The 27,591-nt window shown below is 40.2% G+C and overlaps 1 protein-coding gene across 2 annotated transcripts in view; it reads left to right on the plus strand.

Moving 5' to 3' along the window:
• The window catches only part of SNX9 (sorting nexin 9), a 111,283-nt gene that overhangs the window by 61,148 nt on the left and 22,544 nt on the right, over positions 1-27,591 (plus strand). Inside the window, exons 5-11 of one of the 2 annotated variants that reach the window (XM_038526429.1) lie at positions 2,624-2,710; positions 10,149-10,314; positions 11,829-11,979; positions 15,332-15,416; positions 17,499-17,624; positions 17,745-17,862; positions 26,348-26,478. In XM_038526429.1, the coding sequence (XP_038382357.1) occupies positions 2,624-2,710; positions 10,149-10,314; positions 11,829-11,979; positions 15,332-15,416; positions 17,499-17,624; positions 17,745-17,862; positions 26,348-26,478 (864 nt within the window). The remainder of the gene's footprint in view (positions 1-2,623; positions 2,711-10,148; positions 10,315-11,828; positions 11,980-15,331; positions 15,417-17,498; positions 17,625-17,744; positions 17,863-26,347; positions 26,479-27,591) is intronic. The other variant, XM_038526430.1, reaches the window with a different exon arrangement.

The raw sequence follows: 27,591 nt of genomic DNA on the forward strand, positions 1-27,591 counted from the left end.
TTTTCCAGCAGACCCCATAATGTCCTCCACAGCCTTTTTATGAACTGGAGTTTAGCATAGGACCAACTGTTATGTCTGGTTACATCCATCATGGTCCTTCACATGTCACGTGTCTGCTTTCTTTTTTACTCTGACACAGCCAGTTTCCCTGTAGGATTCCCATCTCATGGATTTGTCAGATTGTCCCTTTGGTATCATCCACATTGTTCCTCTATTCTCTGTGCTTCCTGTAAGCTGGGAGTTGTACCTAAAGGCTCAGAGAATTCAGAGTGAACATTTGGGGCAAGAATATACCATAGAGTTGACATCAGAAGACATGTCTGGTCAGCCCACTGGTACTGATCAGAATGACCTCAGGTCACAGGTCAGGTTTATGACAGTCTTGTGCTTCCACTGTCTAGTTCTCTTTGCTCATGACCAGAAGGTAATCTGCCTGGTGTTAATTCGGTGTATTAACCATTCACCTAACGGTTTACCACCAGTTGATAATCATTGCCTGAATCAGTAAGGCTATTTCTTCCACATTAGCTGAGGTGACTTCCTTCTGTACAATAGCACTTTTCCTTTACTAGTTGGAGCACTTACTACCTTGGAAAACAGTTTCTACTGGAATTAGGTATAGATGTCTGATTCTTTCCCTTAAGCTATCAGTTTCCCAGGTAAGAAGTTGCTCTAACAGCTGCCTCAGGTGGCAACAAATGAGTTTTCCTGTCTTTGTTTTTTTTGTTACTGTTGTGAACCTACAGGTTTCCATTGATCCAGTGTGTTCCCTCCAATGTGGGTTTTTCTTTTTTATGCTTGAAATTATCATCCCTTGGAAGCCCATTCAAAGTGTTTCCTCTCTCTCAATATCTGGAAGCTTTTTTGCTCTTAAATATTATTGCTGATTCTGTTAATCTGTGTCATTACTGGGTCAGTTTTGATTGATTTTTCTCATTATGGCTCATATTTTTCTGCTGCTTTTTGTGCCTGGTGAATTTTTTTTTTTTTTTTTTTTTTTTTTTTTTTTTTGCCTGGTGACTTTTTTATTGGAGGGCAGACCTGGTGATTTTTACCTTGTTATATGTTGGGTATTTTTGTATTCCCATAAATATTTGGGGGTCTTGTTCTGGCACACGGTTAAGTTATGTAGAAATAGTTTAATCCTCTCACATTATTTTTAAGCTTTTTCAAGTGGGACCAGAGCAACGTTTGGGGGTATTTTTGCCTCTCTACTGAGGCAAAGCCCTTTTTAGTACTGTACCTGATGCCCTGTGACTCAGGAGGTTTTCTCTTCTGGCTGGTAAGAATCACACTGTGCAAGAGAGAGACTTAATCCTTTCGTGTGGTACACTGACTAGGATGAGCCCAAGACTTGGGGGCCCCTCTGCACATCTGCAGAGGGCTCTCTGTGCAGCTCTCTCCCCTTTGGCACTCTGCCCTGGGCTCCCCTTTCTGTCTCCTTCATTTACAGGAACCACTGGTCTTTGTACGGGTTCCTCATCCCTGATCCATGACCTGGAGAGTCTCTCTAGGCAGGAGCAGGTCCTTTGTTGCCTGGTGTCCAGTGACTGGGAAACGGTTTCATATGTTTTGTCTACTGTTGTTGTCTTTTTAAAATAGTTTTAGTGTAAGTGGAAAACTGAATCATCTTGATGGTCTGCTTTGTATATTAATTTTCCAAAGTCAAGTTTATTTACATGTATGAAATGGAAATAATACCACCAGCTTACTTAATGAGAGAGTTGTATCTGAAAAGTGCATTCTCAAAACACCATGTGAACTTTCTAGTAATGACTTCCCTACTGGGTAGTTGTGGACTGAGACTTGAAGCCTGGAAACTCGGCTCCATAGCCACCCTTTTTTTTTATATATATTTTTTATTTATTCATGAGAGACACACACAGAGAGAGAGGGGCAGAGACACAGGCAGAGGGAGAAGCAGGCTCCATGGAGGGAGCCCAACGTGGGACTCGATCCCGGGTCTCCAAGATCATGCCCTGGGCTGAAGGTGGCACTAAACCGCTGAGCCACCGGGGGGGCTGCCCATAGCTGTCCTTGACAGCGATGCCATTTTGGCCCCTGATTATCTTCATGGGAATGTATCCGTTACCTGTTCTCACAACGATGCTGCATACTGAGCCAGTGAGAACCTCAGGAGCACACACCAGAGACCTTTGCTGCTGTGTGCGTGGCCTGGCTGGCTATCCTGTGCCCTCGCCTGGGCTTGCTAGGTTTCACTGTGACACCGTGGTTCCTTTGTGTCAACCAGGTGCTATTGAAAACACTGGTTCAACATCTTAATATTTTCAAAAGCTTGGCTTTGTGTTTCCTCTGGAGTCTCTTTCACTGACTATATGACTTGCATGAAATTTGTTCTATCCCTCCTGTGCTGCTTATGATTATTTTTAGTGCTTCCGTGATACGGTGATGTGACCACAGCAGGCTCTAGAATGTGCATTGATGATAAGCCACTCCTATACAGTTGGGGCTTTGCTTTTGCATGCAGTGTTTCTGAATGAACAGCATGCAAGAATGTTCTAGTGAACCTAGCCCTGCCATGAATTTGCTGTTTCTAGTTAAAAGCTATGGTATGCTCTTTTTTTTTTTTCTTCCACTTACTGAGCACCCTTTTTGTTTTAAGGTGGATATTTTGGCTCAGATTGGTTGTATTGAAAGTCTCAGCCAGTCACCACCTTCTTCACCTTCTCCTTCTCCCACCATAAATAAGGTAAAATTCAAACCTGAATGCAAGAGGAAATAAATGTTTGAAACCCCTCAGAGTAACTTTTTCCACAAGTGAGGTGACTGTTTCAGGTGAAATATCTCCCTGAAGGCCTTCTTGGGGCATGGAGACCTACAGGTAGAATAGGTAGGATTTAGAAGAGCAGCCGGGATTTGCTCCTAGCAGAACTTGTCACTGAGACTTGATTGAGGATGATTCCATGGGCCTCAAGAGCTAATGATGGGTTCTTACTCATGTGGTTGACAGTCAGGAGCTGTTCAGTACCATAAGGGCGGGAGAGGAAGAGAATGAAGACCTGGCAAGAGGAGAGAGGAAGGAAAGCCTGAAGAAAGGGAGAGAAGAGGTTTGCTCTGGGTTTGAAGCCTCAGCTCAGGAGCAGAATGGGTTGTTTGGCAAAATGCCTGTGGTTGGTGGGGGCACAAGGATTTTGGGTTTGAAGGCAAAGTTGGAGGCCACAGGCTCATTAAACCATCATTGTAGCCAGGAGGGGTTGGGCTTTGAAGGATCTAGCATCTAGCACCCGGAAAATGTTTGTGCTGCCGAGTGCCCCAAGAATTAAGAGTTGCTGTTGAACTTTATGGTGAGCCATTTGTCTTCTTCCTCTTTCTTTCATGTTTCTGAAGGAAACAGATCATTGGCTAAAATAGAAAACATCTCAAGTGGCTGTTATCACCTCTTTGATTAAGTTTCTTTATTAACGTGATCTAGTGTTGAAACCATGGGAAATAATAGCTTCTGATCTTTTCCCCTAAAGTGTAAACTAATAGGTGAGCTATTTACATGGGGATTTACTCAAAGAACTGCTAGTGTTCATTCTTTCCCTTATATTCTAGGTGAACCACCATGTAATGATGAACCACCATGTAATGAACCACTACTCTACTGAATGCAAACTATGGGTCAGGCCATGTTTTGTTTTAAGTGCTTTATATGCATTATATCATTTAATCCTTATAAAGCTGCTATGAGGAAGTTACGTTATTATATCTATTTTATAAGTGTGGAAACTTATAAAAAGAAAGAAAGGTGAAGTAAGTTGCCCAAGGTCATGTAGCTAGTATGTGATAAAGCCAGGATTCAAACCTAGACAGCTCTAAGAGCCTCTTAACCTCTTAACCTCTTAACCACTGTGCCCACATGAAATAGCAAGTCAAATCCTACAGTTTCATTAGGGGATTGAAAATTCACCCAGTGGACTGGTATTCTTATCCTGGCCCCTTCTTACTCCATATTATATATTTGGAAGATGCACAGCTTTCCTCTGGTGATCATCTCATGAATGCCCATCACTGCCTACCCCTGCATGGCCACTCTGGCTCCATTCTGTGGCCCTTCTGGCTCTACAGCTACCTTATGTTATAAATCCTTTTAGTGGATAATTTAAATGTCCTGTGACATAAGGCCAGTATAAATGAATTTCTCTATTTGCCGTATGAGGTTAGGATAGGATAGCCCTTAAATTTAGAATGCTAGGTCAGCAGAAAGTGTTGCTCTTGGCCATAAGGAGCATTTAATTTAGTCGGCATGGGGGCTGGGAGAGCATCAGACATATCAGCCAGCTCGGTGCAAGGCAGATTAATATACATTCATGATAGAGATTCAAACAAACATGCTTTGAGAGTGTGTTATACAACAAATAATTTACTAAGAATTGACTACATGCCAGGCCCCAATGTTCATAGGCAACAGGAAATGCTGGTGACCCTGATGGACACAGTGCTTCTCTGTGTCCCCTGCATACACTGTAATGGAGTTCAGAAGACAGAATGAGTGTATGAACAGATTGTTGGGTTTTCCAACATTTTGTTAAAATTTGAAGCATAGGGATCCCTGGGTGGCGCAGCGGTTTAGCACCTGCCTTTGGCCCAGGGCACGATCCTGGAGACCTGGGATCGAATCCCACGTCAGGCTCCCGGTGCATGGAGCCTGCTTCTCCCTCTGCCTGTGTCTCTGCCTCTCCCTCTCTCTCACTGTGTGCCTATCATAAATAAAATAAAATAAAATAAAAATTTGAAGCATCGAGAAGTTAAATTCATTTCCTAGTGAATAATCATGTACTCGCCTTCTAGATTTTACCATTAACATTTTATTGTTCTTGCCTTGTCACACATCTGTCCATCCTCTATCCATCTATGTCTGTCTGATTCTTCCAGCTTTTCTACACTATGCTGATAAGGCCTTTATACCTTGGAAGTCATTGCCATTTTAAGAGAATGGTAGTGTCACGTGTTGAAAATGATTCATTTGTGATCAACCACAGCAGGTTATTTTTCTAGAAAAGACACAAGTCACTGAACATAAGGAAAATCTGATTTCCTTCTTTGTGAAAAAAATGTGTCTGTCAAGAATAATACATATTTCCTACAAATCATCAAGAACATCATTTAAAAAAAAAAATCCAGGGTGCCTGGGTGGCTCAGTCAGTTAAGTATCCGACTCTTGATCTCAGGTTGGATCTTGATCTCAGGGTCATAAGTTCAAGCCCCACATTGGGCTCTTCGCTGGATGTGGAGTCTACTTAAAATAATAACAACAAAGCCAGTCACAAAAGCCTTAAAAAAAGAAGAAGAATATCATATTAACCACTTTAAATAAAAAAAAAGTGAGTCCTTGCCACTTTATGTAAAGCATTTTGAGAATCTTTTGGGGGAAGTGTTTTTAAAATAAGACATAAGTTACTAGTGGAAGTGAGCATCTGATACAAAGTAACTCCAGTAGGAGACTGACTTTGGGAGAATGTGAGGCCAGCAGGCTCTGAGGCCAGGCCCTGAGTAGGGCAGGACTTTGACAACATTTGAGAAACTGAGGAAGAAGGCTTTGCATGCAGATAGAGTATAGCGTGAGCAAAGGCAAAGATACAGGAAAGTTTGAGAGGGTGAAGATTGAAGTGTAGTGAGGATCAGTGGTGAGGAATGAGAATGGGAGTATGATGGAAAGATAAGTTCGGTCTTGACTCGTGGACTGAGGAGTTCAGAATTTATTCCACCAGGTTCTTAATCACATGGTTGACAGAGAATAGTAAGTATTTGATACAAATGATCAAGAACAACATATTAAAAAAAAAAGTCAGGGTATGTTTGGTACCATGAAAGATGGACAAGGAAGAGGATGAGGACCTGGCAGGAGACGAGAGAAAGGAAAGCCTGAAGAAAGGAGAGAAGAGGCCACTCTGGGTTTAAAGCCTTAGCTCAGGAGAAGAACCAATTGTTTGGCCAAAGGCCTGCAGTTGGGGGGACATGAGGGTTATTGGGTTGAGGGCAAAGAAGGTGGAGGCCACAGGGTCATTAAACCAGGTCATTGTAGCCAGGATGTTAGAGAAGGGGTTGGACTTAGAAGGATCTGGCACCCAGAAAATGTTTGTGCCAGGCGCCCCAGAGGGGATATTGGGGATTGAAAACTGAGAAGTCAGAGGCCAACTCATAGGAAGGTCGTTTGGAGAAAGAATGACGCAGGCAGTATGAGCTACTAGTAACTGATACTAGACGCTACTAGTAATTGATCTTAGAGGTGGGGCCCTGGAAGTCAGTGAAGACCATCTGAGCAACAGTGAGAAGTCTGTGATCAAAGTGGAGACATGTCCAATGGACACGCCTGGTTGCCTCAGCGGTTGAGCATCTGCCTTCAGTTTAGGGCGTGATCCCAGGATCCAGGATTGAGTTCCACATCGGGCTCCTTGCAGGAAGTCTGCTTCTCCCTCTGCCTGTGTCTCTGCCTCTCTCTCTCTCTCTCTCTCATAAATAAATAAAATGAAAGAAAGAGAAAGAAAGAAAGAGAAGAAAGAAAGAAAAGAAAAGAAAGAGAAGAAAGAAAGAAAAGAAAGAAAGATGCATCAGCAGGAGTCACCTTGAAGCAAGATAGAGGGAATGTCCCAGGAAAAAAACAACAGAGAAAGCAGCACATAGTTACTAGATTTGCCTCTAAGTATTTCATAACCTAGGCAGGGGCTGAGATCATATAGGTGACCAAATAATATACTTATTACTACAAGCAATTTATAAACAAAGTAGTTCGTTTATTTTTACCATAATTAATTTTTTTGTAAATTTCATTGACTTATTTTTAAATTTAAGTATAATTAGCAGAAAGTGTTATTTTAATTTCAGATCTAATGATACCACAATTCTGTACATTTCTTACTGTTCATCTTGATAAGTATCCTCTTGATCCCCTTCATAGATCACCAATCCCCTGCCCACCTCCTGTCTGGCAACCACTAGTTTGTTCTTTGTACTTAAGAGTCTTTTCTCGGTTGTCTTTCTTTCTCTTTGTTCGTTGTTGTTTTTTTTCTTTAATTCTGTACATGTATGAAATCATAAGATACTTGTGTTTCTCTGACTGTTTCACTTAACACTTAGCATAATACCTTCCAGCGTCATCCGTGTTCTTCAGATGGAAAAAAAAAATCATCCTTTTTGATGGCTGAGTAATACTCCTCTGTGTGTGTGTGTCTATATTCATCTATGGATGGACACGTGGCTGCTTCCATATCTTGGCTATGGTAAAAAAAAAAAAAGCCACAAGAAACACAGGGGTACCTATATCTTTTCAAATTAATGTTTTCATTTAAACACAATAGTTTTCAAAAGAACTTTTTTTTCCTTTTAAAAATACTTGCTCGGGGATCCCTGGGTGGCGCAGCGGTTTAGCGCCTGCCTTTGGCCCAGGGCGCGATCCTGGAGACCCGGGATCGAGTCCCCACATCAGGCTCCCGGTGCATGGAGCCTGCTTCTCCCTCTGCCTGTGTCTCTGCCTCTCTCTCTCTCTGTATGACTATCGTAAATAAAAAATAATAATAAAAAAAAAACACTTGCTCTGAATAGTTCACATCTGATGGTTTCCTTGATGTTGATGAAAATCTTTCTTTGCTGACATGATAGCCTTAACATCAGGCAGTGCTGAGCTTCAGTCTTCCTCTTGTACTTTATAACCCTTTGTTCCTTTTCAGTTTACATCCTATAACTCCAATTGGCCTTTCTGAATCTGAGGCAGGCTGCCTGGTGGCGAATTCTAGCCTGAGGTGTCCCGGCTGGCAAGACGTAGAACCAGAATTTCAGCCTGGCAGCCTGACCAGAAGCCTTGCCTCTGACTGTGCCTATCATTTCATGGTGAGGCCTACTCAGGACTTGATGGACATACTGGACAAATGAATGTCTGTATTTATTGTCCTCTTACTGTCCAGAATTTCTGTACTTATGGAAGTACTTATTCTGAAAATAAAACCTCATAGTTTAGAGTTTGGAGGGCACAGACTGTGTGTGTGTGTGTGTGTGTGTGTGTGTGTGTGTGTGTAGCTGAGTATAACTTCCTCCCTTAACGAAACCCACGGGAGGAAGGGATTCTCTTAAATGAAATGTGATTGTCAGGCCCTTAGCATGACTGCCGTCATTGACAGTATCCGCCAGAGGGGCTTGTGAGTATCACCATGTCAGCTGTAGATTCAGGAAATTCACAGGCATATGGATGAAATGTCCGCCTGCTGTTCATATTGGACTTAGAACAAAATCACTAGAAACTTCACTTTTTGTCTTGGAAGGTATAAGTGATTGAATGGAATCATACTTCCACGTGTGAAACATACACTCTGTTTTTTATGCTCCTGGTGTGCTGCAGGCAGTTGTCCCCCCATCTGTCAGTGAAGAATTTTAAAAAGTCCCACCATGATAGCATTCTAGAACATGAGGCTTATTAGCGTGGGTAACTTTCTTGCAAATCCCCCTCTCTTTCTCTACTTTTTTTTTTTTTAACATCAAATTTTTTTAATGTGAGAAAGGAGACTCAAATAAAGGGTAAATTTGCTATTCCAGGATCTTAGACAAATGGATTCAATATTGAAATTATTATTTTTTTTGTTTTTGAGGCACTATTTTGTTTCCTCTGAATTTATCTGTAAGTTTAAGTGATACAAGAGAAAATTGACACATTTTTCAAAATTTGACATTCTGGTGCAAAAATTTAGATTGTTTCACTTTTAAAATAATAAGCTGACGCTAAATTTCATGTGTGAAAATAAACCAATAAAAGATTTATGCTAAAGTGCTAATGGTATTCTGTGTAGTAGGCTCCCAGGTCACTTGGTATTTGTACAAACGGATTCCTAGGATACAAGAAAGAGTCAAGAAGTAGGCCCAAGTCCAGTATATGATTAAGGTGACATTTCAACTCAGTGGGGGGAAAAGATGGATATTTTTTTTCATTAAATGATGCTAAGCCAACAGACTGACTACAAAAAAAAATTAAGTCAGATTCCCATATTATTATTTCTTCCACTGAAGGAAATTCCAGACAAATCAGAGATGCAACTATACAATCTCTTTGGAAAGCAATTTGACAAAATCTATCCACTGAAGAAGCACATTCTCATTACCCCACCAATTTCTCTTCTGGGAATTTCACATAAATGTATTGGACACATGGGGGATGGTGTATGAGGAGGTGCATTGCGGCATTATTTATGGTAGCAAAATGCTGAAAGCAGAATACATGAGCATCAGCATATGCTTGTTAGACTGTGGAAGTTAAACACAGCAGATGACATGGGGCCACAGGGAAGAGCCACATCACCTGTATGTGCTGATGGACCACGGAGAATGTGTCAGACCATTACATGAAAAAAACGAATACCAGTGCCCAGTGCAAAGTATAATTTGGGTCCACTTAGATGTTTAAAAGCAAAAAGGATCTCTGTGGGTGGGATGTTTGATTAAGTATATATAGGGAATTCCTTAGAGGTCGTTGTGTGGAGAGAATGGCAGCCTAAGTGGTAGACATATTTTTTTGAAGTGCATATCCTTTTGTTTTGCTCGAGTTTTTTTTTTTTTTTTTAAACTGGGAAGGTATTACTTTTCGTATAAAAATAAAAACCTAGTCAAAAATACAATGGATTTACTCCAAAACAGTTAAAGTGAATCCAACAGACCCTCATCAGCATGTATAATCTCAAAAACATGGTCTAACTGAAAACAAGACAGCTTGAAAAGAGAGAAGTCCCATGTAATGTTGTGTAGGTCAGTTTTAAGAACATAAAAGTTATTTATGAATGTGTACATACCCAGTGGAGGATAAAAACGTCTGCAGGAATGGATATAGATTCAGAAAAGTAGTTGCTGGGAGTGATGGAAGGAGAAAGAGGGAGTAGAGCAGCCGCGTGTAATTGTTCCTTTGTTACTGGTTGTCGGGTTCCTCAGCAAATAGTGCCAAAGGTTAACAACAACAACAACAACAAATCAGGTTTTTGCTGCTTTTTGTGCTTTCCTTATCTATTTAAATGTAAAATTTATTATTTGAATTTAAAATTGTTTTGAACTTATGTTCGTTTTTCCAGCACCCCTATTGTATTTGATTGTTACATGATTCTTACTGAATTGAGTAATGCTTTTAAGAAGTCACAAATAATCTTTCTCCTTTTTTTTAACCCTAACAATAGGTCAGCAGCAGCAATGACCCCTGGTCAGCCTGGAATGCTTCCACATCTGGAAACTGGGACAGCACTGATGGGTGGGGAGCCAAGCCAGAGGGGGCCGCAGCGCAAAGAAACACCTCCAATAACTGGGACACCGCCTTTGGTCACCCCCAGGCCTACCAAGGACCAGGTGAGGAAGGGGGCTCTGCTGGTGATCAGCCCACCCTTAGAGTGACTAGGGAAGGCGTCCGAGTTAAAAATAGAATTTAATCAAAGGTGCGCTCTCAGGTACTCTTATTCACTAATAGCAAACCTAGATTTCTGGACTCAGAAGTGGGTAGTTGTTAATTATAATCTCTAGTCACAGCTTCCATCATCCATCGTAGAGTCACAAACGCTTACAGGGGCCAGGTGCGTGAGGCAGAACAGGCGGCCCAGTGGCTGCGGGAGACAGAAGGGGTCACCCTCCTGCTGCCAGCAGGTTGATGCCATTGTGGGAGACCCCCATTAATCTTCCTGGTCTCCACAGTACTGGAGACTAGAAATCTCCGTTTTTATGTCATCTTCCCACTCCAGAGTCTTAGCTGACACACATTTGTTTTAAAACCTTGGGCCAAAAAAATGTATATACAGATCGAGTATGACTTATCACCTGCTGGTTTATGACCTCTGACTTAATGGTTTTATCTTTTCCCTCACTACCTGGCTTTAATAGAAGTACAGAGGCAAAAGGAATCTGTAGAAGGGAAACAGTTCAAGAATTAAGCAAAAGGGTATTTATGTCTGGTCTGAAATTAAAAAGAGATCTGCCTCTCACTTTTTTTATGACCTGTGTATGAGCACATCACGCAGAAAATTGAATGTGCTGGTGACAGGGAACCTGTATGGAGGAGATGTGAAGGGTGCAGGGTCCTCTTGTAGCCCAGGAGCCATGAGTTAGCGGAAGGGCTATGACCCACCAGCTGACCTCTAGTTCTGTACTAGCTCAGCCCTTATCCTTCCAGTACATTCTGTTTTTCATTTTCATTTTGGCATTTGTCTCTCCGCTTCTCTTGGCACCCCTAGGGCAGAGACCCCAGGGCCTGATAGCAAGAGGACATGGGACCCATTCAGGAGGGAGACAAAGGCCCAGACAGTGGGAGAAGGAAGTGGCAGGGAAGGCTGGCAACAGTGTGCCCCCCAGAGACCACAGTTAGAGTAGGAGGCTGCAGGCGCTGCTGACTCCCCCATCTCATTTCTTCTCTTCCCCTTCCTTCTGCACACCCTTGTCCTTCCCTTACCGGCATTGTCATCAGTGTTAATTCCTTTTCAAGGATCTTTATGTCCCCCATCCTTCCTTCCCAGTGTTCATGATTGAAAGGGTGTTGGATCTGTTTATTTGCAGGTTTATAAAGTGAGAGGTATCCGTGTTCAGGCGTTGCCCTTTGGACCCACCACAGAGCTGCTCCTAGTCCACACCTCCCTGAAGTTACTTTGACAGCCTCATTGTTTCTGACTTGTCTTTTGCACTAAAAGGCAGAATCCGCAGTTGGAGCTCTGGAACCCACTAGAGAGCCTACACTGCACATCTGCCTTATAATCCTGTGCTACACCTTTTCTCCTCTCTTAATTGACTAACGCAGTCAGTAGCTACTGTCAGAAAATTAAGTGATTCAATGTTTATTCCATTTTTATTCACTGGTGATCTTCTGTGCGCACCCCTAGCAACTGGTGATGACGACGAGTGGGACGAAGACTGGGACGACCCCAAGTCGGCTGCTCCTTACTTCAAGGATTCAGAGTCAGCAGAAGCAGGGGGTGCTCAGCGGGGCAACAGCCGTGCCGGCTCCTCCTCCATGAAGCTGCCGCTCAACAAGTAGGTTCAAGGAGCATTGGGGAGTGCAAACTCCATGCCGAAACAGACAGGAGGTCCGAGGAGGCTTCCTCTTCTCTGGGATCTCTGAAGTTTGGGGTGTCATTTGATCATTTCTCTTTGGATCTTAGCTTTAGAAGCTTATTTAAAGAATTTTTTTTATCATTTTAAGGTGAAATACTTGTTTTGTTTAATGATCTGCCAAATACTGTTTTTACCTTAACATGTTGAGGTCTTGTTGATGTCACAGGAAAGCTAAAAATAACATTAATAATAATAACCCTCCTTTAAATGTTTTACTGTTTGTCGATCACTCACTGTGTGCCAGGCATCATGCAGAGTGGTTTCTATGTGCTGTCATGTGACCCTCGTATCCCTCTGTGGTGCATAGAATCTCTATTCCACTGTGGGAAAAACAGAAGCCCAGAGGGGTTAAGTGTCCAAGCTCACACAGATGATAAAGTGATTGAGTCAGGATCCCGATCAATCACTCAGTCTCTCAGCTACTCTGCCTGGTATGTTTTAAGACTTGATTTCACCTAGATTTCTCTTAGATTAAAACGATAAGAAGAGTTTGGAACAAGACTTGTAAGGTAGAATCCCCACAGGAAAGTATGTGAGAAGGGGTGAAAGTGGATGTAGCACTTTGGTATTCTCCAGGGGAGGGTCCTGGATGAGCCTGTAGTTCACCCCAGGGTAGCTAGAAGGAGCTAGAATTGATGACTTCCCTAAGAATCTTCAGATGCTCTCCTTACAGCAGTGTGTTTCATAAAGTTTTTCTAAACTTACTGCCACTTTTTCTCCGTGTTCCAAGTCCATGATTCAAAGCAGACAGAAAAGAATGTTAATATGTCTGGAAAAAGTTGCAAACATAAGGTTTGCTGTATATCTAGATGTCAGAGTCTGGATCTAGATCTACCTATATAAGTTTGAATCATCCCAGTTCCCCCTTAGTATATTTAAATAGCCTCAGGTGATTACAATGAGTTGTCTTTTAGCCACATATTATCCCTACTTATCACTTTCTTCCATTATGTATTTTCAGGCTTAGCTGCATGCATGATACAATTAGTCACTCATATTGACTGTATCCTAGTTCTTACAGTGGAATGTGAAGTATTCAGTGTGGTCTGCAGTGATGTAAAGTAGGGTGCTGTGTAAACTGAAGTATAAGAGCGTTTAAACCTGTTTGACTCTAAAGTATCTCTCAGTCCCATTTGGACAGTGAAGAAGCACTGACTCTGCATACACGTGTGTGGCCAGGAGTTCCTGGCGAGTGAGGCAGGGCTTTGCCTCCTGCCCAGGCTCCTGACCCTGCTTTCTCCTCCTCTCTGGGGCCCCACTGCTCTCTCGTCTGCTGTATGATCTTGGGCAAGTTGGGTAACCCTTTCGAACCTCAGTTTCCTTATCTCTGAAGTGAAGTGAAGGCTGGCTTTAATTTAAAATTCTGTCTGCCCAAAAACTTCAGTTCGGGCTGAAACCAAATCAAAGGAGTCTTAATTTGACCCGGAACCTCTGAGATGTGCCCCCACCCCCCTGCCTCTCATGCTGAGAGCTACTTAAAATCCTGTGTGTGTGTGTGTGTGTGTGTGTGTGTGTGTGTGTGTGTGTATTTAACTAGACTAATATATAAATGACTCACTCATAACAGTCATAAAAATTATTTAAGGTATTAATGTTTTTTAGCAGTTAATCCATTTTATATGACAGCTATATTCCAGTCATGGAACATAAACCTTACACTAGAGAAGGAGATTAGAAATTTAAGTGTATTTAGCATTATAAGAATCCATCCTGATAATACTCAAAGAATTAACAAATTGCACAGCCATTTGGTATTGAATGAGTCAGCCCTAGAGTTTTGCTGTGATCCCTGAGAATACTGAAGGAGGTATGAGATGGAACCTCTGCTCTCAGAAGCTTACAGTTTAGTCAAGGAATTGTCACTCTCTGTAATTCCCCAATTTTTCCATCTGTAGTTTCTAGCAAAAGTATAGACTCTTTAATAACTGTTCCAGATTAGTCCGTTGAGCATTTAGTGTATTCCCATAACTCGGCTAGGTCCTGGAAATACAAATACTTTCTCTAAGGTACTTCTAGTCTGCTGTAATGTGTAAATGGATCATGGTGATTAAGCATGATACATTATATACATAAGAATATAATGAATATAAAGAATGTTGAAGAAGCACAGAGAGAGCTGTACCCGAGGCTGTAGGGAATACTTTCAAAGAGATGATAACATAATTAGAAATAACTTTAATTTATGAGTATATATACTAGGCTCTTTATATAACTCTTTCATTTAATTCCCTTATTCATTTAATTCGCTTATTATCTTAAAAGGCAGGTCATATTCGTCCCATTCCTCACACAAGGAGACTAGAGCTCTAAAGGTCACATAGCTATTAATTGTTGGAGTTGGCATTCAAATCCAAGACCATCCAGCTCCCAGACCCCTCTTTGTTCTCTCTTGTATGAGCTGTGTTTAAAGATTGTCTAGAGGAAAGAGGATAGAGGTAAGTCATTTGAGGATGAAGGAGGGGCCCCTGAAACCATCACATTGGTCTTTAGTTTGCTATATCAATGAAATAGAAGTAGTGTAGCTGTTTTTTTGTAGAATTAATATTTCTTTCCCTAGTATAGGTATTTTGCTTCCTGAGAGTCTTTTTTTTTTTTCCATTTATTAAAAGCACTTCTAAAACCCAAATTAATCTTGCCCTACTTGTCCAAAATACTGCGTTGGACCACTGTATGTATATTCCAGCTTTTCTCCCAATTTTAGAATGTTTGGGGTCTCTTTACTGAGGAGACCCGTTTTCTTTTGTGTCTCATAAACCAGTTCTGAAGATGACTCTAAAAGGAAATGGCACAAGTGCTTATGAATGGTAACAGCTTTTTTGGAATAATTGTGGCCTCCTAGAGGGATTATGTTGAAAGGCAGCTTTAATTTGGATGCAGAAATGTTGGCGTGTGGCCACTGCCCCATGTATTCAACTCAAATGGCTATGCTTGCTACTTTGTCCTCCTGTGCCCTGGGGGACAATTTTCTAGGCTGCCCTTCACTCTTTGTAGGGTGATAGAGTGTTTTAGATCCAGTTAAGCAAATAGAGTACCCATAAATATCACACCTTCTGGAGTCAAACTGTTCTCTTACCAGATTAAGCCTAATTAAATGACTAATTGGCCATTGAACAATCTGATTACATTAGGTTTCATTTACCAGTTTCCTACTCCTGGTACATCTGAAAGGCAGAACAAGGTTAAAACTGTTGTATTTCAGTCTATGAGGACAAGAGTTGTAGAATTCTATGAGGAAAGACCTAAGACTCACGACATTTGTCTTCATGACTAGGTTTCCTGGATTTGCAAAACCTGGAATGGAACAGTATTTGTTGGCCAAGCAACTAGCAAAACCCAAAGAGAAAATTCCTATCATTGTAAGTTAGCTCATTTTTGTTTGCTTGCTTTGTTTCTAATTAAGCTCTTTTATAATACCTTAAAGTTAAGAGGGTTATTAGTCTTCTGGAGGGTATTTTTTAACAGATTTAATGTTCCACATAACTGACAATATATATTAGTATTGTAAGAATGCTAAAGATAATTAGCATTAATTAATGCCAGCCATTATATGTAGATATTTTTTATTTTTACCTTTAAGATTATTAGTAACTGAACTAACCACACCTATAGTGTATATTCTTTTAATAATCTTTCTTCTCTAGGGTGTCTTGAAGTATCTTTTACATGCTGTCTTTCTACCAACTCTGTATATTTAGCTAATAAACCCAATTCAAATATTTAGTTTCTGCCCTGGCAAAGTACATGCATATTATCAAAAGATGCCCTTTTCACTGCCTTGGTAATAATTAGTCTGTCTTCCAATAAACCAGCTGTCAGGTCACAATAAGGTGCTAGCAAGTAAAAGCTAGGAATTAGTGACACCATTAAGAATCTCTCTCTTAGAATAACTTGATTATTACATGTCATGGGCTTTCTGGTTTCACCCAAATGTCAATTGCTGATAGATGTTCTGTCCTAAGCACTGTCTAGTGCTATATTTCCAGATGAAATTCTGGAAAAGAGAACTCTGGCTATCTTTTGACTCTATTGACTTAACCCTGTAACTGTAGGATGGGGTTGGGGTTGCCGGAGAGTCTTGAACGTAATCACCATGAACCCAAACAAGGCTGGAGAAACATCTCATCTTATTCTATCATCTCTAGGTCCTGGGAAACTTGATAAAATGCATAAACGATACTGGAATTTTTTTTAATTATTATTACTTGTTCCTACATCTTTGAAAAGCTTGAAATCCTAGAAGCTCCAGAAAAAAGTGTTGTGACCAAGAGCCCCTTTTCATCCTTTTTCCCTCAAAGTGAATTTGGGGTAATTATCTTAAGTGACTAAAGATTATTTTAATTTTTAATTTTTTAATTAAATTTTTAATGTTTAAATTTTTTCTTCAGATTTTTTTTTTTTGTAAATTACTGAACATGTATTATTCTTTTCACTAAATTTAAAACTCCACAGGACTAAGAGCCCTCAAAAGGGACTTTATCACAAGCACGATAGTGTTGGAACTAAAGTACCTCAACATCAGAGTTTTTCTGTAAGTTTTAGGTGGCCCCAGGCCCATGTACCCTGTAGGCCAGCCTGCCTATGCATGTTCCTCGCATGGAAAGGGAAGCCGAAGGATAATGCCTTCGAGTCTTCGGAAAGCCAAGAGAAAGCAGATCCATGGTTCTTTACTCTTAAGGCACAGTAACCCTGCCCACTAATAAAATGCAATCCCCTGGATCTTAGGCCCTACTTGATCAGAATTGCCTCTCGGTCCCAGTCGCTGAGGAAAGTTCGTCAGAGTCTCCTGTTCTACAGCTTTCAGCGTTTTCTGGATCTGGGCTCCCTCTTGAGGCCTCATAGTAGCTTATTGTCAAGATCTCTCTAGTCCCCTCGTAAGATTGTTTGGGTCCTGGTCACCTTCCCGACCTCATAACCTCTGAACCCCCGTACCCTACCCCCACTTTTTCTTCTTTCTACCTTTAAAAAGAATTAGGACTGAATATGCAGAGAATGAAAGTAAGCATTGAGAAAGTTGGAGGGAAATTTGACATTGTCAGGACATCCAGGTGTGTAACTTTATATTCCACAAAACTACTAGTCTGTGAGAGATTGGAAATTTTTAAAAACTTGGCCTTCATCACATATAACTAAGACACCTGGACTAGAGAGAGGAAAATTGTGTTCTATCCTGCCTCCCCTGGAGGGGAGGGAGATAGACCTCTCTTCTCCATGGCCTGAGATGACCATGTGGGGAGCAGAAGGATTTGCCCTAGCAGGTGAGTCTTTAAATATAACCTTATCAGGAATAGAGAGCATTTATAGAACTTCACAGAAAAGAGAAAGAATGACCCTCCAAAGGGACTTGTAGTCCTAAAAAGAAAATCATTTGACAATTTATATCAAATATATTGACTGTTTTTCCATGTGACAAAATTAACTCTTCCTGAAACATTATGTAGGTTGGAGATTATGGCCCAATGTGGGTTTATCCTACCTCTACATTTGACTGTGTGGTAGCAGATCCCAGGAAAGGCTCCAAAATGTACGGTCTGAAGAGCTACATTGAATATCAGTTAACACCTACGGTAAGTATCTAAATTATCAAAAATAGATTTGTGCTTGCATTCCTAGCTAAAATTTGCTTTTTTCTTCATTGTCCATAGTTGGCATTGGTAATGTTTTCTTCTCCTTCCCTTGTCTTGTAGAACACTAATCGATCCGTAAACCACAGGTATAAGCACTTTGACTGGTTATATGAACGTCTCCTGGTTAAGTTTGGGTCAGCCATTCCAATCCCTTCTCTTCCAGATAAGCAAGTCACAGGTGAGTGCACGTGACACTCAGGATAACAAATAACAAGACAGTGGATAGAGCATCTTTCCTCATGTGAATCAGTAGTGACGTTTTCCATCTTCTAGAAGAACAAAATGTTTGAGTTTAGAAACAGTGGCTAAATACTATAAATCTATATATACTGTACATGTATTTGGAAACACCTAATGAGAGTGCTTCATAAAATTTTCTATCAGAGTTCTTGTATATGTATCTTAAGTTCTAGCGAACTCATTGTGTCCTTGTTGCTACTTGATTGCCTATAAAAGAAATGTGTGAATTTTTTAAATGTGAAAAGTGACACCTGAAAAAATAGAAATGATCCAGATAGCCTGGAATGGAAATAAAAATGTATGATCCAAATGATGTAAACATGTCATGCAGTCTAGCCATGTTGTTTTCGTGGAAGCATCAGAAGCCACAGAGCCTCTAAGTATTAACTTAAGATGTTGCCAAGTTCTCCACTCAATTATTTTGGTGACTATTAATATTTCAGTGTTTTTGTTTATCATTATTACCCTGTTCCATTTATTTAGGGTGTCCTATTTCCCCTGCTCCCCGTGCCTCAAATGATTTTCTGGTAGATAATTCACAGTGCTACCAAAGCCATTTGTAAATATGCAGTCAGAGAGTATTTGTTTCTGTCTACTTTGAGAACTGTCACTGTTTTGTTGTTTTACATCTTTAGCCTAGTATAGAGCCTGGAATATCAGTACTCAGAACTCAGTATGTTTGTCTTGGAATAAAAGTGTGTAAAAAAGCTGAGCTTTACTGAAGATTAGAAAGAGTTTTAATATGTAGCTAGAACATTTGCAACTAAGTGAAACTATTAAGTATAGAAAGGAAAGAATCAAAGATGAGAATAAGGCTTACAGAGGTCAGCACTACAGAGGCCTCAAGACCTCAAAAGGCTGACCTGAACTCAGTTGGAGGAGGTGTGGAATGCATGAAGGAAGGCTTCTTTCCTGGGGGTCAGGGAAGATGGAGAGGGCTTAGTCCTCGCTCAGCAAGAGTAAGATGCAGGTAGTTTAGAGAGGGTGGGGAATTCGGCGGCCAGATGGCAGAGCCAGCTCCAGATGCTTTCAGTTTGGGGAGGCGGGGCACGGGTGTCCCTGCCAACCAGATGTCACGGCTCATGCACTGCCTCCCATCAGAGCCGTCCAGCAGGCTCTGCTCAACACCGCTGGCTCAGGAATTGGAATCTCATTCCAGAGCTTGCTCTGTTAAACTCACAAGATGTTCATCAACTAGTCCTTAGCTGGAATGAGTTACCCTAGGATAAGAAAGTTATTTTTCTCCTTAGAACTTTACTTTGTGCTTTACTTTGTTGTACGCTTAGGCTTCTCTGAAGTTTTTTGAGGAGATGGAGTTTTGCTTTTTAAAGACGTTGTTTTGATTGTGACTTTTTTTTTTTTTTTTGAAAACTTTTCAAAAATTTCAAATCGTGCATAGGAGAGTGGAGAGTGAGGCTGTGTTGCCAGATGGATCATGTGTTGTGGCCATCATCTGGGCAGAGCCAGAGCAGCTGAGTGAAGGCCACAGAAGGGCAGCCAGGTGGTGTAGATGGATTGCTGCTCCCTTCCACCCAGAGGTGTCCTCAGGCCCCCAGTTCTGGGCCCAGCTCAGATAGTCACTGTTGCTCCTCTTGGTCATCCTTATTGTTTGAAATCACGGCTTTCCTTTTACAAATTTATGTCCATGAAAAGTTTGGTTCTGCCTTTCTCCTTGCTTTCAATTTTCAGTCTGTTTCCTGAATTTTATACTATCCTTTATCAACTTGATTAGCACAACAGGTGCTTTGTAGTAGCTAAATAAACAGACTCATGAGCTATTTTGGGGCTGTAGGGATTCCTCCTATCTTTTAGACTTTAATACATTGTTCGTTCTGAATCTAGATAACTCAGTGCTGTTTTAAAGCATCATGGAGTCACAGTTCTCCACCCCCATACCAAGGTTTGGTTTTTTAAAGTGCAGGCCCGAAGCCAGGGGGATGTCCTAGAAAAGCAAGAAAGCAACAGCCGCTCGGTCTGAAGAAAGTTGAGCTTTGATTCACTGACTGGGATATGTGCCGAGGAAACCGAAAAGCACAGAAGCCACTTTATTTCTCCTCTCTCTCGTTTGCCTCCTGCCTGTGGTCCCCACAAGATCATTATTATATAAACTCGCCTCTCACTTACATCCTGGAGAAAAGAAACAGGAATGCCAAGTAGATGATGTCATGATATTTCTGTGGACTTGATAATCAATCTCTGAGAAACTTACAGCAAGTGCTTTTTATTTGTTGATAGATCTTCTTCATTGTGAAATAGTATTGGATGAATCTGGTTTTATTCCTGGGTGCCAGACTGGTACTCTCCCATCCTTGGTGAAAACCTAAGATTCGTTGAAAGTGGGGAATTAGAAATCTCTCTCCCCTAACCTTCTTTCTAGTTCTCTGGAACCTGGTAGGAAAATCCTGACCTGTACAAAATAACATCTAAAGTCAGAGTTCAGAATAAACCAGCAATGTCAGAAAATATTTCAGGAGGAATAAGAATCACTAATAATTAGTTAATTTCAGTCAATGAGTACGTTATAAACTCTTCGTATAACTCACTTTCTCCTAATAGAGAATTCAGTGTAAGCCAGGTTGATGCTGACTTACTGGGTCTTTTTTTGCCCAGGAGGTGGGTCAACTTCTTTCCTAGGGCTCAGACTTTGTTTCTTCATAGTTTAAGCTTCTGTAGCACTTAATCTGTACTCCTAATAAGTGCAAAATTTGAAGTGTTTTATTATATAGGAAGTGCCCAGACCCATCATGCTGTTCAAGTGACACCTCTTAGGTAAGGAGTTTTTGCTACGTGGATCTGTAATGCTCTTCCCTTTAAAAGAAATTTGTGCTTATTTGTACTTGTAACTTCTAAAGGAAAGGCCATGGCTGCACTTTTAAATTTTTATTTGTAAACCTCTGTACAGTAAATTCACTCCTTTTGGTGTATAGTTTTAAGAATTTTGACAACTACCACTGCAGTCTTATAACCACAACTATGTTCAAGGGACAAGGCAAGGCGTCCCATCACTTCCCCAAATTCCCTTGAGCTGCCCTTTTATATTCAACCCCAGCCCCTAGTTCTAACCCATGACAACACTGATGTGTTGTCTCCATATTTTTACCTTTTCCAGAATATCGTTATAAATGGAAGCATTTAGACATGCCTTAGGAAGCAAGAAAAATCTCAAACAACCTAACCTTATGCCTAAAGGACTAGAAAAAGAAGAGCAAACAAAGCACAAAACCAGCAGAAAAAAGAAGTAATATAGAGCAGATATAAATAAAATAGAAACTAAAAAAAAAAAAAAGGTAGAATGGATCACTGAAACTGAGAACTGGTCTGTCCTATCCCCCGCCTCCCCTCCTCGCCATAAAAACGGAAGCATACAGTGTGTAGTTCTCTGATTCTGGCTTTTCTCACTCGACAGTATGCGTTTTGTTTATCCATTCACTCCTTGAAAGACGTTTGGGTTTCCAGTCTGGGACATTTATAAATCAAGCTGCTAGAAACATTTACATAAAAGTTTTTATACGAGTGTAAGTTATCATTTCTCTTTGGTGAATGAATACCTAAGGGTGGAATGACTAGATCATTTGGCGGGTGTATGTTTCATGTTTAAGAAATTGCCAAACTGTTCCAAAGCAGCTGGATCCCACCAGCAGAGGATGAGGCTGGTACCAGGGGCTCCACATCCCTACTTCCACTTTGGATAGTGTCAATTTTCCTCTATTTTAACATGTCTACTAAATATGTAGTGGTACCTCATCATAGTTTTAACTTGCATTTCCCGTATTGAGCATCTTTGCCTGTGCTCATTTCCCTTCCATATATTTTCTTTGGTGAAGAGTTTGTTTATTTTTTTTTTAATTTTTATTTATTTATGATAGTCACACAGAGAGAGAGAGAGAGGCAGAGACATAGGCAGAGGGAGAAGCAGGCTCCATGCACTGGGAGCCCGATGTGGGATTTGATCCTGGGTCTCCAGGATCGCGCCCTGGGCCAAAGGCAGGCGCTAAACCGCTGCGCCACCCAGGGATCCCGAAGAGTTTGTTTAAATCTTTTGCCCATTTCTTATTAGGTTGTTTTGAGAAATCTTTATATTCTGGAAACAAGTCCTCTGTCAAATAAGGTGATTTGCAAATAATTTGTCCTGAGCATGGCTTGTCTTTCTCTCAACAGTGTCTTTCTCATAACAGAAGCTTCTCATGAAGTTCAAATTACCAATTGTTTCTTTCATGGATTGTGTTTTAGACATCATGATGAAAACCTCATTACCTAACCCAAGTTCACAGTAATATTTTCTCCAGAAAGTTTTGTAGTTTTAGATGAATTTCAAGTTAGTGTTTGTATAAGATGTGACTGTAATAAGGCAGAAGTTTATGTTATGCACCTGGGCATCAAGTAGTTCACTGTCTGTTGAAAAGTGTTCTTTTTCTGTTGAATTTCCTTTACATCTTGTCAAAAATCAATTGAACATATTTGTGTGGTTTTATTTCTGGTCTATATTTTGTTCTATTGATTTGTGTGTCCATCCTTATGCCGACACCCCACTATCTTGATTAGTGTAACTTTATAGTAAATCTTTAAATCGCATAGTATAAATTCTCCAATTTGGTTCTTTTTCATAATAACTTTGGACTATTTTTCTTTTGCCTTTCCAAATAAATTTGACTCAATTTGTAGATATTTAGAACTAATCATGCTGGGACTGTGATTGGTATACATACAGTTAGTAATTGTTATATCTCCCTGATGTTGTGACTCTTTTATAATTATGAAATGTGTCCTTTTGTGTCTAGTAAAATTCCTGTGCTAAAATCTATTTTGTTTTTTGTTTTTTTTTAAGATTTTATTTATTTTTTCGTGAGAGAGACACAGAGAGAGGCAGAGACATAGAGAGAAGCGGGCTCCATGCAGGGAGCCCGATGCAGGACTCAATCCCGGGATGCCAGGATCCCGCCCTGAGCCAAAGGCAGACGCTTAATCACTGAGCCACCTAGGTGTCCCTAAAATCTATTTTGTCTGATGTTAATATAGTCACCCCAGTTCTCTTATGGTTGCTGTTTGCAAGACCTATCTTTTACCATCTTTTACTTCAGTCTGTTGCTGTCTTTGAATCTGTATCTCCTGTTGACAACATTATTGGAGATTGCTTTTTTTTTTTTTATCACATCTGGCAACCTCTGCATTTTGATTAGAGTTTTTGGACCATTCATATTTAATCATTATTGACTCAGATTTACATTTGCCATTTTGACATTGTTTGACTATTGATCTCTTCCTCCCTTACTGCCTTTCTTTTGTGTGAAATATTTTCTAATGTGCTGTTTTAATTCCTCTCATTTTTCCTCTAAATTTTATTTTTTTAAAGATTTTATTTATTTATTCATGATAGAGAGAGAGGCAGAGACACAGGCAGAGGGAGAAGCAGGCTCCTTGCAGGGAGCCCGACGTGGGACTCGATCCCGGGTCTCCAGGATCACACCCCGGGCTGCAGGTGGCTCTAAACCACTGCGCCACCAGGGCTGCCCATTCCTCTAAATTTTAAAAATTATATTCTTAGCGGTTGCCTCAGTATGCATCTTTCTGTAATATCACAGCATACTTCATATGAATACTCAATTCTAGTAAAATTGATAGAAACTTTTCTCCAGTATAGCTCTGGTTCCCTCTCTCTGTTTATGTACTGTCATATTTTATATCTATATCTGTTATAAACCCAACAATATGGTATAATAATTATTGCTTTCTACAGTCATATCTCTTAAGAGAAGAAGTTGGAAAAAATACGTATTTTATGTTAACCCACATATTTGTAGTGCTCTTCATTTCTCTCTGTGAATTTGGGTAATTTCCTTTTAGCCTGAGGTAGTATTTTTTTTTAGCACAAGGGACTTCCTCTAATATTTCTGTAATACAGGTTTGTTGTATATGTAATACAGATTTGCTCTATATATATATATATATATATATATATATAAAATTAGTTTGCTCATCTTTGTTTGTATGGGAATGTCTTTATTTTGATTTTTGAAGGATAGGTGTGCTGGTTGTAGAATTCATGGCTGACAGTTTTCCTTTCAGCATGGTGAATATGTCTTTCCATTGCTCCTGACCTCCATTGTTGTCAGATGACTAGTCCATCTATTCCACTGATTACATACACACGCGCACATACCACTACCACCACCACCACCACACAAAATGAGGCATTTTTCACTTGCTGCTGTCAAGATTTCATTTCTGTCTTTCAGCAGTTTAATTCTGCTGTATCTTGGTGTGGATATCTTCATATTTATCTTATCCAGGGTGAGCTTCTGGAAATCAGATTATAGGTTTCCATCAAATTTGAGAAACTTTCCTCTATTATTTCTTCAAATATTTTTTCTTCTTCTTTCTCCCTTCTCCTCTGGGGACTCTCATTACCAGTGTATTGGTATGCTTTATTTTCTGAGGCCCATTCATGATGCTTCCAGTTTTTTCTCTCTATTCTTCATATTAGATCACTTCTGTTCATCTGTTTTCAGATTCATGGATTCTTCTGCCATCTTGAATCTGCATTTGAACCCTTAGAGTGAATTTTTAATTTCAGTTATTCTCCAAATTTTTCATTTTAATATTTTATAAGTTCTTGAGAATCTTTGTTTTAATTCCGTGTCATATTTGCCTTTACATTTTAAAATATAACTTCCTTTAGTTATTTGAGTATATTTCTAGAAGCTGCTTTGTCTGCTAAATTCAACATCCAGATACACTTAGAGATAGTTTCTGTTGACTACTTTTTTGTTGGTATGGGTCATACCTTGCAATTTCTCTGTATCTCTCTTGATTTTTTGTTGAAAACTGAACATTTTAGGGAATAAATTTTAGCAATCTTGATTCTGATTTTTCCTCTTTTAACTTTGGCTTCCTGGGGTTCACCCTTGCGTCTGTGTAGATTAGTGGGAAGCCTGCCTCAAGCCAGTTAGGCTTCTGTCCTGTGCTGATGGATCTTCGTGTGGAGAGGGGACTGCATTCAAAGCTCAGATAATTTTCAAGTTGGCTACCCTGGCTTTTTGCTTTTTTGTGGGCCTTTTTGTGTCTCCTTTACAAGTGTGTGCAACCTCAGAGCTGGCCAGGTGTGTGTGCCTGGCTTGGATCCCCTCTGGCCTCCACTGTTTCTGCACACAGCTTCAGCCTGGAATATGCTTGACCCAACCATGCAACCTTGGCTAGTGGAACCACTGGCACTTTATCTTGACCAGCCTCTGGATTGTCACTGCCGCCACCACCAAGCATGGGCATGTCCCACCACTCCAGGTCAAGCCAGCCTTCCACCTCACCAGGGAACCTGAAGCAGCCAGTCTTCACAGCCTGTTCTACACTGGTAGAGCTTCCATGTCAGCCGAGGAGAGGGTGGGGAGGCACAGGGGCAGTGGGAGGAGATGGGAGCAGCCTCATGCCAAACAGAACACTGCAGATTTCCACGGTTCTTGCATAAAGGTTAGCAGTTTTGCAAGTATAAACACTTCTCAGATGGCTGTGTGCCTTTGGTTGATTTCCAGAGCACTTATTTTTGGTGGGTTCTGTCCAGTTTTATAATTATTTTGGGGGGATGGGAATAGCTGATTGCCTCACTCAACTGTAGCTGGAACTTTCATCTCCAGAAGCCTTTTAACTACTAGTGGTTTTATTTGGTAAGCTTATAAAAATGTTCAGTGTTCATTTGATGTTTGGTATGTCAGATTTGTTAAGCTGAATTTCTGCTCTTAAAATAGAAATATCACTCATTAAGCTATGTTTTAGAATGGTCATAAGTTCTGAGATAGTAGCTTTTACTACTGCATTCATGGAAAAATTGCTTTTTCTATTTTTGGCTTTAATTTTTAAAACCAGATGGAATAAAAACCACCGTCCTGAATTACTTTTCAAAAATAGTCAATTTGTTTGTGTTTTTGAGATTTAATTAAAAATGTTTGGACACGTTTTTATAAATAGAGAAATGTTATGCACTTTGTAAGACATTAAATTGTATTTTCTTTCCCCTTTCTTGCCCACAGGGCTTCATACGGTCACACAGAACTGGCATAGTCTTAGTTTATCAGACAGAGAAAGTTGTTCATACCCAGATAAGATTTGCTTTTAAATTTTTTGAGAGCTTAGGGATCCTTGAGGAAAATCGCATTTTGTAGCTGTGATTTTTCTTGTCACAATTAAAAAGTTTATTAGCTTGTTCAATCAGAATCGTTGTAAACTAAAACATCTGTCGTATCTTTCCCATGGTTCTCTGAAGCATTTGCTGTGTTGCAGCTTGTTTGTAAGTTAGTGAAAAACTGCCATGGTCTTTTACCTTTTACTGAATGACTTTCTCCCAAGTACCCGCTGAGACAAACATCTTCGTTTGTGGTGACGACAATTCTCATTTTACACCGCATCTTAAGTCACTCTTGTTGTGCACCTTGCAGGTCGCTTTGAAGAAGAATTTATCAAAATGCGCATGGAGAGACTCCAGGCGTGGATGACCAGGATGTGTCGTCACCCAGTAATCTCAGAAAGTGAGCTTTTCCAGCAATTTCTAAATTTCCGAGATGAAAAGGTAGGACCTTTTATTGTGATAGTCTCAGGTCATATTGAGAATTATTACGTTTGCATCAATTTTATGTCTGAAAGTTAATAGGATGTTGGTTAGCTATTTCTTATTCCCTCCAAAGACCACGAGGGGCAGAACCCTAGATCCTAACCAGAGGAAATTAGTCCTGCTCTGTGGAAGAACTGCTCGCCAGAATGGTCTTCCATAAACTTGGAATAGAGTGGCCCAGAGTGGGCAGGAGGTGAAGGATATGATAAGGTGAGGAATGTTTTTCCCCAAGATGCTTTTAAAGATAGGAAAGGCCCCAAACAGTGCAGAGTATTTTAGTCTCATGAAGTCAGGGAAGTAGAGTGAATGAGTTCTTAAGATTCCGTTTTGACCTTGCAGTGTGATAATGTTATGAAAAGAAAAGTAGATTCAGAGGTAGACCATCCTTCTCAAAACCAAGTCATTTTTCCAGAACTGCAATCCCAAGTCCACAGTAATGAATGCCAGTCTCTCTTTGTCCCCATGGCTAGTCATTCTGCCAGTGGCCATGTGTTCTTTGTTGAGAATCAAGAAAACATTGGCTGTCTGACATCTCATTATTGTCCTGCTTTGGAAACAGTTTTCTCTCTCTCAGTAAGCTTTTACTCTATATTGTATCTTTTTATTCTGTAAAAAGATGTTTTCTCCATCTTTCTCTTATAACAAATATTACATATCTTAGAAAACAATGCAGAGAATAAAAGCATGAGTCAGCTCAGATGCCAACAGCAGATATGAAATACATTACAATCCTAGAAAAAAGTCATGACTTATTTTCAAGTTTATTTAAATGCTAGAATATTACATACTTTGTTAGAACTTTCAGAGATTTACTCGCTAAACTGCTTTATAGTACTTTCCCCTTGTTAATGTGAACACATTTATAATAAACATAAATAATCAGGCACTGTATGTGTTTACAGACATAGGCATACACTTAACTTAGTATAAATATTTGGGCCTTATTCTCAGTTACTGCTTATTTCTAGAATTGGCAGGCTCATTCATTTCAATGTGTTACATGTAACCAGGCCAGGAGCTAGAAAACATGGAGGTGCTTCAACAATTTTTGTAGAGATCGCAGGTCTAGCC

This window comes from Canis lupus, chromosome 1, assembly GCF_011100685.1.
Source record: "Canis lupus familiaris isolate Mischka breed German Shepherd chromosome 1, alternate assembly UU_Cfam_GSD_1.0, whole genome shotgun sequence".
Taxonomy (NCBI): Eukaryota; Metazoa; Chordata; class Mammalia; order Carnivora; family Canidae; genus Canis; species Canis lupus.